The 12,282-nt window shown below is 35.1% G+C and overlaps 1 protein-coding gene across 1 annotated transcript in view; it reads left to right on the top strand.

Annotated features, from left to right (window-relative positions):
• Positions 1-12,282, top strand: part of MALRD1 (MAM and LDL receptor class A domain containing 1) — a 682,931-nt gene that overhangs the window by 23,358 nt on the left and 647,291 nt on the right. Inside the window, exon 2 of the mRNA XM_012499583.2 lies at positions 1,841-1,981. Within this exon, the coding sequence (XP_012355037.2) occupies positions 1,841-1,981 (141 nt within the window). The remainder of the gene's footprint in view (positions 1-1,840; positions 1,982-12,282) is intronic.

Raw genomic sequence — 12,282 nt, 5'->3', positions numbered from 1 at the left:
GACTAACTCATAGGTAGTGCACCTGGAGACATGCTTGCAGGGTGTTGGCAACTGCAGTTATACCCATTGTTATTTACGTGCAAATTAAGGAGCAGATTAATGCAAATTGAGGGGCAGGCTATTTAGAAATCCCTAGAAAAGGGCCGAGTGCGGTTGCTCATGCCTGTAATCCCAGCACTTTGGGAGGCCGAGGCAGGTGGATCACCTGAAGTCAGGAGTTCGAGACCAGCCTGACCAACATGGAGAAAACCCATCTCTACTAAAAATACAAAATTAGCCAGGCATGTTGGTGCATGCCTGTAATCCCAGCTACTTGGGAGGCAGAGGCAGGAGAATTGCTTGAACCCAGAAGGCAGAGGTTGTGGTGAGCCAAGATCGTGCCATTGCACTCCAGCCTGGGCAACAAGAGCAAAATGCCGTCTCAAAGAAAAAAAAAAAAAAAAGGGAAGAAAGAGAAAGCAAGCGAGAAAGAAAGAAAGAAATCTCTAGAAAGGGAATGGTAACTTTTGGGTCATTGCCACGGCATTTCGAAACTGTCATGGCACTAGTGGGAGTGTCTTATGCTAATGAGCAATGGGAGCAGCTAGGGATTGTTTTGTAGCTATCTGCGGGTTTCTGCCGGCTTCTTCACTTCATCCTGACTGGACCAGATCCTGTTTTGGTCAGCAGGGCTGTGAGCAGAAAATAAGTGGTTATCATTCCCCTGCTTCAAAAGGATCATCTTTACAGTTGCTGAGGAACACAACCTGGGGAGGGACCATTTGTGGTTGAGATCATCTATTTTTAGAATGTGACATTCCTAGACATTACATGGGTAGATATTATGAACAAATGTGCTCCAGTTCTTCTGTTTCTCCCCAGTTCTTGGATCACCCAGAGAAAGAGTCAGAAATGTCTTTGTTGTGATTGAAAACACTAAACTTTCCTCAAACACAGATTCAATGATGAGGTGCTGTACTTAATTTCAGGAGTATGTCTCAGCCACTGATGGTTGAGTTTCCATCGGAGGGGTCTCTGTGATTTGATCTGCCCAAACCTGAAATTCTGATATGCTTGCATGGCACAAAGATGGAAGCTGAGTTTTAAGATGTAACCTTAATAATAATTCCTTATAAGTTATGGTACCTAACAGTTTTAAGGTATAATGGCCTCTTGCTATCCATGGATAGCAAGTCTGTGATATAAAATGATGTATTTGCATATAACCTATGCATATCCTCCCGTGTACTTTAAATCATCTCTAGACAATTTATAATACCTCAGACAATGTAAATATTAATACTGTGTAAATACTTGGTATTCTTTAGGCAATAACAAGAAAAAATCTGTACATGTTCAGTACAGATGCAATTTTTTTCCCAAATATTTTTTATCTGCCATTGATTGAATCCACAGATGAGGAGTCCATAGATGCAGAGGGCCAACTGCATTTTTATATGTATTATATCATAGATCTTCATAGCAATTGCCTGAGAGACACAGGACAGGATGTTATTGTTCTAATTTTGCAAGTAAAGAAAAGGCTTGCTATGGTTGAATAGTTAAGCTAAGACACTCAGTTAATAAGAATCAAAATCAGGATGAGGTCCTCAGTCTTCTGATCCTATGTCGTGTGGCATTCTTTCTATTAGAACACACTGTTTCTCGTTGTGGTAACTTATTAGAGTATTGGATGCATAAAAAGCTTTGCATTAATAAAGTAGACTTAGACTTATAAGGAATAATCTTTATGTTGACTTATGTTTGTCATTTGTTGCTAAACTTTATTTTTCTGCTATTGTCTTATTTTTAAAAAAGCTAAACACAGTTGTGAAAACCAATTTTTCTTCTTTCTCATTAGGTTTGAATTATGAAAGATGTGATTTTGAGGATGGTCTCTGTAATATGGCTGAAGATCAGAGTCTGCAACCTAGTTGGACAAAGAGAAATGGGATGACTGGTCTATCACCTCCATTTTATGATCACAGTGGTGATGTGTCTGGTAAATGCTTTAAATTTATTTTCTCCCCTCTCTCCCTTCCTCCTTTCCTTCCTTCCCTCCCTTCCTTCTTTGTTCTTTCCCACCTCCCTTTCTTCCATTCCCCGCCAAATGTTTAATTAGGGAAGCAGAATCTTGTCTGATATTTACATATTTGTAATTAAAATGTCTAATTTTATGCATTCTTTAACCAGTTTCAAAATATTTATGATTTTAAAATATCACATCAGATTCTCATAATTGGGTTCCTTGGATTCCAATAGGTCTATTTAGAGAATAATTGGGATTTTCCAGTTTTTCTTATTCTTTTTGGAAATTGTAAAACATAAATGGGACAATATACCTGGATTAATTAGTCAAATTACTTTTATTTTGGCTGGACTGATTTCAGCTCTGTCTAGTCCACTTGTTTAATCAAGTGGACTAGAAAGCTCTGCTGAACTGCTCTCTAGACTTTGAGGTAGCTCTGGAGCCAGAAATTTCTTCATTTATTAACTAATAAACTCCATTCATTCAACATTGGGTAGTGGGTGTTTAAGATGTATTAGGGAGCAAAAATGGACTCCATGCCTGCCCTCATCTGATAAGTTTACACGTGGTAGAAAAAGAGGTAACACATTTCCTTGCATAACTAAAAGCTAGTTATTTTTATAAGTGATACTTCCCTCAAATAAATTCAATTAAATATTAAAATATGGTTTTTGCCCTGGAGGTAATTTGAAACAAGCAAATGTTCAGGCATTGGATGTTAGTTTGGCAGTGTTTTCATAAATATTACACATGCACAGTAGACTCCCTGGTCTGTCCCTCCCTAGCTGTAAAATCTTAAATTAAGTTTTGAGCCTTAGTTTTCACAATTTTAAGAGGGGAAATAATGATGCTAAATTTTTAAGATGGTTATTTTAAGAACTACATGAAAAATTGTTGATAGAGCTTATAGAAAACCTGGCACTCAAAAATTGATGTTTAGTCCATTTCTGAATAATTTTGGTGTTGCTAATGTTACCTCTATATTGATAAGATGGAATTTCTTAATTTGTTTGGCTTTAATGTCAAAAATTACTTTTGTTTAGAATTCTTGACCATTTTTAGGAATCAGCCAGTTTTATTACCTTCACAAATAGTAACAAGCACTAACTGCAATATAGGAAACCTTTATTACAGATTCAGTTATGTTAGATGGTGATATTGAATCTTGCTCCCAATCTAACGGCCATTGCAGTCTTACAGATTGCTGATTCCATATGTTTCTCCTTTGTTTCTTTCTTTTACTCAAGGTTTTTCACAGCACATATTTATTTACTGTAGACTTTTGTTTGTCAGTGGCTCTTACTGAATTCCTCTTGCTTGCCTCCTTACTGTGGAGTTAAATAGCTTCAGAAGACACTGTGCTTCCCAATTTTCTTCTCTCTCTTTCCTTTCTGCCATTTTCCCTCGTTTTTTCATGCATATTTTTAATTGCCTAGTCAAGAGGTAAAATGGGGCAATTCACATCAAAACTGAGATGTTGTATAGGCAGATACCATAGAACGATATCATGTGGGATGACTTAAAATCTCTGGAGTCAGACTAGATGAGTTTGAATCCTAGCCGTGCATCAGCTCGTTTTGTAGTCTCAGTTTCCTCATCTGTAAAACAGAGATAATAATAATGCAAGCTGCATAGGAAAAAGAGACAAAATATTGCCTGCATAACTAATTGAAGGCTGGTAACTTTGGTAATAGTCATGCATCTCTTACAAATACAATTGAATGTTAACATGTAAGTAGTCTCTAGCAGTAATTTTAAGTAAGCAAGTGTTCTGGCTGTAGATATTAGCTGTTGGAACATATTCATAGAAAAGTGTTCTGAATCCTGTCTTTACTCAAAAATTCTTATTTCATAAGTATTAACCAAAGTTTTGATTAACTTACTCTTGAAATGATTTGCTGGTGCTCCAAAATTATATTTTTCATTATGTAATCAATGCCTTGAGTGGCAAGTTTGAGAATCCGTTAGAACGTTAAAAACATCACTGTTGTCAATATTTGAAGTCTAGTAAAGCTCAGGGAAAGAATGATTAAAATGTAGTACTGATTTTTAAGAGAATGTAACATTGCATATAGATAAAATATTAGTACTACAACAAAATCAAATACATCTTTGTAAGGATGGTGAAACTACTTTTAAAGATGGGAATACAAATATGAATGTTTTAAGTAATTTTGGAGTTCAGTTGTTATTAAAGGTGATAAAGGGGTTTTTAATTGTGTAATTCACTTTAAGTCTATCAAAGATTAAAAAACAATTTATTTGAAAAATATTTCCCATTATGCCACAGATTATTATTTCCTAATTTGGGCATTTAAAATCAGTTTTAAATGAGGATATTAGAGCTTTTGTTATTCTGATCATTTGTTAGATCTAAAATTCATATATTATGAAACATGTACACTATTAAACACCATCCGATATTTTTATTTTGTTCTATAGTGTTCACATATATTGGTTCTATAATCTTTATATATTATAAACCCTACAAATCAATGTTATAGTATTTGCTTTAGAAAGCATTAAAAATAGATTTAAAAGAAGATATTCTTTTATCATATTTGTTATTTGCAGCACTCTTTATTTCTTCTACCTATCCGAGTTTGTCTCTGGTATCATTTCTCTTCAGCTTGAAGAAATTCCTTTAGTATTTCTTGTAGTGCAGTTCTGCTGGTGATAAATTATGTTAGTTTTTCCCCTGAAAATGTTTTTATTTTGCCTTCATTCTTGAAATGTATTCCTACTGGATATATATTTTTTCATGATTTTTTTTTCTTTTAGTGCTTTAAAGACATTATTTTGCTGTCTTCACCTAGTTTCTACCATGATATCCACAATTTCTTTTTTTTTCTGTGTGTAATATATCTTTGTTGTTTTGATGCTTTCAAAATTCGGTCTTTATTTTTGGATTTCAGCACGAACATTTTAAATTTTATTGTACTTATGTTAACTAAATTTCTTGAATCTGAAATGTAGGCTGTCTGCCAATTTTGAAAAGTATTTTGCTCTTGTTTATTCAGACATTTCTTCTGTCCCATTCTCTCTTTCATTTCCTTTTTGTAGTTCAATCATCAATGTGTTAGTCTGTAAGTCTAACATGCTGTTAGATGAAATCTCTCCATATAGTTTGATTTTGTTTTCTGTTTTTCAGAGTGCATAATTTCAATTGATCTATCTTCAAGTTCTGTGATTTTTTTCCATTGTTACCTTCATTCTACTGATAATCCTATCCAGTGATTAAAAAAGAAATCAACTATAGATGCTCCTCAAATTACAATAGGATTATGTCTCAATAAATCCATCATAAGTTGAAAATGCATTTAATACACCCAACCTACTGAGAATCATAGCTTAGCCTAGCCTACCTTAAACTTGCCAAGAACATATAAGTTAGCCTACGGTTGGGTCAAATCATCTAGCACAAAGCCTACTTCATAGTAAGCATTGAATACCTCATGTAATTTATTGCATATTGTACTGAAAGTGAAAAATAGAGTGGTTGTGTCCCTCTGAAGATACGTCACTTTTTCACCATCATAAAGCAGAAAAATCCTAAGTGGAACCATTGTAAGTCAGGGATTGCCTGCATTGTATTTTTCAATTCTAAAATTTTTAATTGGTTGTTTTAGTTTAAAAAAGTTCTCTGTTATCTTTTCATTCATTTTAAGAATATTTTCCCTTACTTCACTGTGCATAATTACAATGGGAGTTTTAAAATCCTTGTGTGCATCATCTCAGATTTACCTGCTGCTGATTAAATTTTCCCATGTATGATTATGTTGTCCTAGTTCTTTGTCATACAATTTTGAATTTTATCCTGGATGTGTGAATGGAGGCTCTGGGATGCGTTATATATATTTTTTCAAAGCATGGTGATAATTTGTTTAAGCACATGATTAAGTTGCGTAGACTGAAATGACAAACTTTTTTTTTTTTTTTCCGGAGACACAGTCTGGCCCTGTTGCCCAAGCTGGAGTGTAGTGGCGTGATCTCAGCTCGCTACAGCCTCTGCCTCCCAGGTTGAAGCAATTCTCCTGTGTCAGTCTCCTGAGTTGCTGGGATTACAGGCATGTGCCACCACACCTGGCTAATTTTTCTACTTTTAGTAGAGATGAGGTTGTCCATGTTGGCCAGGTTGGTCTCGAACTCCCGCCTCAGGTGATCTCCCCGCCTCAGCATCCCAAAGTGCTGGGATTATAGGAGTGAGTCACCAGGTCCAGCCTCAAATGACAAACTTTTGTATGCTGTGGGCAGCAGTCAAAATATCAATTCAATTCCTCTGGGCTTAGCTGCTAGAAGGGCTCCCTACACATGCAGGTTTCCATTTAGGCCAGAGACGTGGATAGAGATTATTCACAGAACATGGGGCACTCATTTTTTTTTTTCTGGCTCTCTTCTTTATAGAATTTCTTTTTTTGTGTCATACCTGGCTCTTCCAGGCTGCCCTTCCTGGTTCCTCAGGCCCAGGAGAGAGCAGCCCTTCTCTCAGAGTTTTCACCTTGCACTCCACCTGCAGCTGCAGCCGGACCCTATGCCAAACACTGACAGAATTGAATTTGCTGTGATCCCTTCACCTAAGTTCCCTATCCCTAAAAAATAATGCCTCCTCTCTTTATCTCGAAGTCCTCTTGTGGTCCCAGCTTATAGATTTTTCTTGTTTTTCTAACGAAATCATTATGTTCATCACTGAGTTTCCCAGCTGAGTGAACACAGCGTCTCCTAAGCTGCTCTATGTTGCCCTTTCTGAAGGGAAACTTAGCCATAATCCATTCCTAAGTAATAGGTAGGCTCTGCTACATACAGGGTAAGTTGGGTTCTTTTATTAAGAAGAAACTGTGAAAGACCAAACATGGAGATAAGAATCCCACATTCTCACTCTCTAGATTACGTTTCTGCAGACTCTGTAGTCTGAATATCTGTTTATTTTTAAATCAGTGAAAATTTAATGTCCATTTATTCCTTTCTATATTTACTTTGAAAACTCTTTACTGAACATCTGTATTGCTCCGCATGCTCTTCCAGGACCTGAAGATATAAAAGTGAACAAGAATGCAGCTCTTGTCCCTGGTGGACTTGCAATCTGGTGATAGAGACACAAATCATATACACGTACTTATGATTACATATTAAAAGTTAGAAAAAAGCAACCAGCAACCATTTTCTTATCTGCATGTACACATTTCAAAGCTCACAATGTGACAAGGATACGATGTGTGTGTTTTCCAGATGTTGCTTGGGAGCATCTATATTGTTTGTAATCTGAGAAATTTCCATTGAACAACTCACCTATTCCAGGCATCTGCATGCTCTTCATTGAAAGGGCTGATAGTAAATATTTTTGGCTTTTTGGGCCATATGGTCCATGTCCCAAAAACTCAACTCTGCCATCTACACTATAAAAACAGTCATATATACAAAATACATAAAGCATGGCTGTGTTATGTTAACCTTTTATTTATGAAAATGGAAATGTATAATTAATATCATTGTTACATGTTTAAAAATATTTATTTTTTTGAATTCGTCAATGATTTAAACATGTAAAAACCCTTCTTAACTCATAGGATATGCGAAATTAGGTGGCAGGTGGATTTGTCTGTGGGTTACAGTTTGCTGCCCCCATGTCTGTTCACAATAAATATTAATTCAGCATTTTATGTCTGACACTATTCAATATTGGACATAAATGAATAAAGAATATAATTCTTCCTCTAAGAACACAGATACATTATAATCTTAATTTTAGTGCCCAGTGTTCACATTTATAGCAAACGTAAGTGAAGCAAACTTTATTTCTGTATCAGAAACAGCTTTGTTATGCTATTATTTAAACATGTATCTGAACTTTCAATTAAGGGGGAAATTTTGTTACAGTAGTCAATCCTCTTTCTTTAAAATAAATACTTTTAGTACTTATTTGTACTGAGAGTACAAACAAGATGTGTTAACGAAATGGAACTACAGTGTCTTTTTTTCACTTACCCCCCCCCTTTTTTTTTCTTTTTAGGCAAAGTCTCATTCTGTCACTCAGGCTGGAGTGCAGTGGCATGATCTCGTCTCACTGCAACCTCCCCAACCTGGATTCAAGCAATTCTCCTGCCTCAGCCTCTTGAGTAGCTGGGATTGCACGCATGTGCCACCATGGCCGGCTAATCCTTATATTTTTATTAGAGATGGGGTTTCACCATGTTGGCCAGACTGGTCTTGAACTCCTGACCTCAAGTGATCCGCCCACCTTGGCCTCCCAAAGTGCTGGAATTACAGGCATGAGCCACCACACCAGGCCTCTTAACCCATTTTTAATATGGTAGTTGTGTTATTTTAAAAGTAAAAATATTAAAATAAAAATTTATTATAAATGTATATTTATGTTGTTAGATTTATATATGCTGATTATTATTGTTAATTTTAATGCAAAAGCTTTTATTAATTCCAGTGTGTAAGACATCATGATAATGTTGTTAAGATAATAAAGACTACAGGTTTATCATCCCTTATCCAAAAATCTGAAATCCAAAGTGTTCCAAAACTGGAAACTTTTTGAGGGCAAATATGATGCCACAAGTGGAAAATTCGACACCTGATGCCTTTGGTTTCTGATGGTTTAATGTGCAGAGACTTTGTTTTATGCACAAAATTATTTTAAAACATTGTACAAAATTATCTTCAGGTTATATGAATAAGGTGTATATGAAACATAAATGAATTTTATGTTTAGACTTGTGTCCCATCTCTAATGTGTGTGCAAATATTCCAAAATCTGAAAAAATCTGAAACCCAAAACACTTCTGGTCCCAAGCATTTTAGGTAAGGGATACTCAACCTGTATTAAGTTACAGGCTATATATCAAGGTGTTTGTGATCTCTTTGAGACACATGTTTGGGAATAAAACAATTACTTATTGGCAGAAAGAAAAAGGTACAAAATTTGGGTTTGAATAAATTTCTCTGAGACTAGAGGCAAACTCTGGCTCCAGAAAGCGAAAGAGCATTTGAGAAAATAGTTGAAAGATGAGTAATATTTCAATGGATGGAGAGATGAGAGAAATGGTATTTCAAATGGAAAAAAAAACACATAAAGACCAGGTGGAGATTGTTGCTGTGCTCAGGCGATAACAAAGTCTGCTATGACTAGAAATGACTGGAAACAAAGAAGATAGGCTAAAAGTGTATGTTGTGAATGTCAAGAATTATGTCTTCCAAAGGTTACTGATTTTGCTCACCTGAACTCTTCCCTTGCCTTCTTTTTCTTCCTATACCCAAACTCTTTCACAGTTGACAATCCTATTTCTGCCGCTGTCCAACCAGGCAGCAGAAATGAGAGACATTGATGGATGTTATGGCAGTGGTTGAGGAATAGTGTAAGGCATTTCAAGGGCATGCATGTTTGGTGTTTAATGATTCCTTCTGTCTCAAGCAGTATTTTCCAGAGAGCTTTAGTTTCTTGCACAGATTCTTTCGTTGTTAAGCTAATAATGCCAAGGTCCTTGATGTCTTTTTGTTTGTGTGCATGAATTTGAAATGGGTGAACTATAAGAGGTTTTCATAGTCACTCAACAATCTTGACATCTTCTGTGTATTGGATAATATATTGGTTCTATTTTTCCATCTATTTCAAATTCAGAGTTATATGTCAGTGGTGGAATCGTAGTTGAGAACTTAGATACTTATTTGAATTAGCTGATACCATATCAATGAAATTTTGCAATAGAATATTAATAGTCAAGCTGTCAGATATCTTAGAGTATTGATGAGAGCTAAAAATGATACATTCTCTAATTTCTCTATTGAAAAATAGAAATTTTTTCTATGCATCATTTGCTTTTCTTTTGGCAGCCAATTTATTTTTATAGGCAGATGGCTTGATTATTTGTTAAATTTATAGATGGATATATTCTTCAAATTAATTTAGACACATTTGAAAAAATTCACGCTCAACAGAAGTACATAAAAATCCTATAATATATTAAAATAAATATATTACAAATTTCAAAAGATATATCTTTTGAACCATGATCATTTGACTGAGATTCTGTCAAATGATGGTGACCATGATATTTTACTAATGAAATTGGTTTGAACATACCCAGTAGATGTCAATTATCTGCGTATGAACTCTGGGAACTATGATGAATGCTCACTTTGATTTTAAGTATCTTTCAAGTGAATTAGTCCAGGAAGCTTAAAGAGACTCAAACTACTTTAGGCTTTACAGATTTTGATCAATACCATGGAATATTGCAAATGGAAAAAGAGAATCAAATTATTGTCTACCTAATTGTGGCAGGCAGATTATAAAATCTGCCCTTGCCCCCAATTTCCTATCCTCTGGTTATTCAATCAAAGACTAATCTGGCCACAGCTGTGAAGAGATTTTGTAAATGGGTTACTAATCAACTGACCTCAAAATCGCAAGATTATCTTGGACTGTTCAAGAGGGCTCACTGTAATCACATGAGCCGTTAAAAGCAGAAGTGGAAGGCAGGAGAGCTGAGGCAGAAGGGAAGATTAGAGAGGTTTGAAGTTTGAGGACTTGACTTGTATTGCTGGCTTTGGAAATGAAGAAAGGGGATCACAAGAAATTAATACAGGGGCCTCTAAAAGTGGAGAACAATCACTGGTTAACAGCCAGCAAAGACACAGGGATCTCAGTCTTAGGGCTGTGTGGAATTGAATTCTTAGGGCTGCATGGAATTGAATTCTGCCAACCACTTGAATGAGCTTGAAAGCATATTCATCCTCAGGGCCTTCAGAAAGGAGTACAGACAACCCTCACTTCCATTTCAGCCTTTTGTGCATCTAAGCAAAGAACCAGCTAAACCACACTGTGCCTGGACTTCTGACTTATAGAAGCTGTGAGATAATACATTTGTGTTGTTTTAAGCCACTAGGTGTGTAGTAATTTGTTATGAAAGCAATAGAAAATGAGTACACTAATTTTCAAAGTTTTTAGAGAAAGAAAGGTTTATATTTTCTTGATTGTCTATTCTTGCTAATAACGAACATTTGCAGTGAGTAAAATCTCTGTTTTACTAGGTAAAGAGAAACAATTCTAAAAGTCATCTGGATACCTGGATTCTCCTTAAACACTAATTAATGGTACGATTTTGGGGAAAATCCCTGGGCTTTCTTTTTTCTCTTTTACATGGTTCCAGTTCCTCTAGTTTTTCATTTATATATTTAATTTTTTTATTCTTACCCCTATTTTCATTGCTTCCCTTTAGATCGTGCCATAAACTAAGGATCTGTCTTCCATTAATGCCACTTGCCCCTACTGTCCTAGCCTGTGTAATTTTGATAAAGTCAAATTTAATTATCTGTCTACCCGTCATCTGTCTATCTATCTATCTATCTTCCATCTGTCTATGTACTTATTTATTTATTCACTTCTTTATATGGATGCTTTTGTTTTAGGTGTTACATCTAAGAAACCATTGCCTAATCCAAGGTCATAGACTTACACTTATTGTTCCTTGTAAGAGTTTATATCTTATACTTAGGTCTTTAATCCATCTTTAGTTAATTTTAATATGGTATGCGGTATCCACTTTTGCATGTACCTATCCAGTTGTCTGAGCACCATATATTGAAAAGTCTATACTTTCCCCACTGAATTATCTAACATGGTCAAAATTCATAGATGTGTTGTTTTACTTTTGAACTCTCAATGCAATTGCATTGATCTTTCTGCCTGTGCTTATGACAGTACCACACTATCTTCTTGATTACTGCAGCCTTGTACTGTAGTTTGAAAGGAAGTTACTAGGGAAGAGTAAGTCTTATAATTTTGTTATTTTCTTTCAGGAGTTTTTTGTCTATTTTGTGTTTCTTCCATTTCCATATGTATTTTAGTATTAATTTGCAAATTTCTGCAAAAATGGTGGTTGGAATTTTGAGAGGAAATGCATTGAATTGGTAGATCAATTTGGTAACTATTGTCATCTTAACAATATTAAGTCTTCCAGGCTATCATGCATCATGTCTTTCCGTTTACTTAGGTCTTCTTTGATTTCTTTCAACATTGTATTTTTTACATTTTTATTGTACAAATCTTGATTTTTACTTATTAAAGTTATTCCTAAGTCTTTATTGTTTTTGAGGCAACTTTAAATGAGATATTTTCTTGATTTTATTTTAGATTGTTCCTTGACAGTGTATAGAAATGAAACTGGTTTTTGCATATTGATTTTATATCCTATAAACTTACCTACTTTTACTTTTTACATCATTTATTTTCAGTGACAAAAGTTATTTAGTGACAATCCATTATACTC

This window comes from Nomascus leucogenys, chromosome 9 (genome assembly GCF_006542625.1).
Source record: "Nomascus leucogenys isolate Asia chromosome 9, Asia_NLE_v1, whole genome shotgun sequence".
In the NCBI taxonomy this organism is placed as follows: Eukaryota; Metazoa; Chordata; class Mammalia; order Primates; family Hylobatidae; genus Nomascus; species Nomascus leucogenys.
This window is presented reverse-complemented; position numbering and strand designations above follow the sequence as displayed.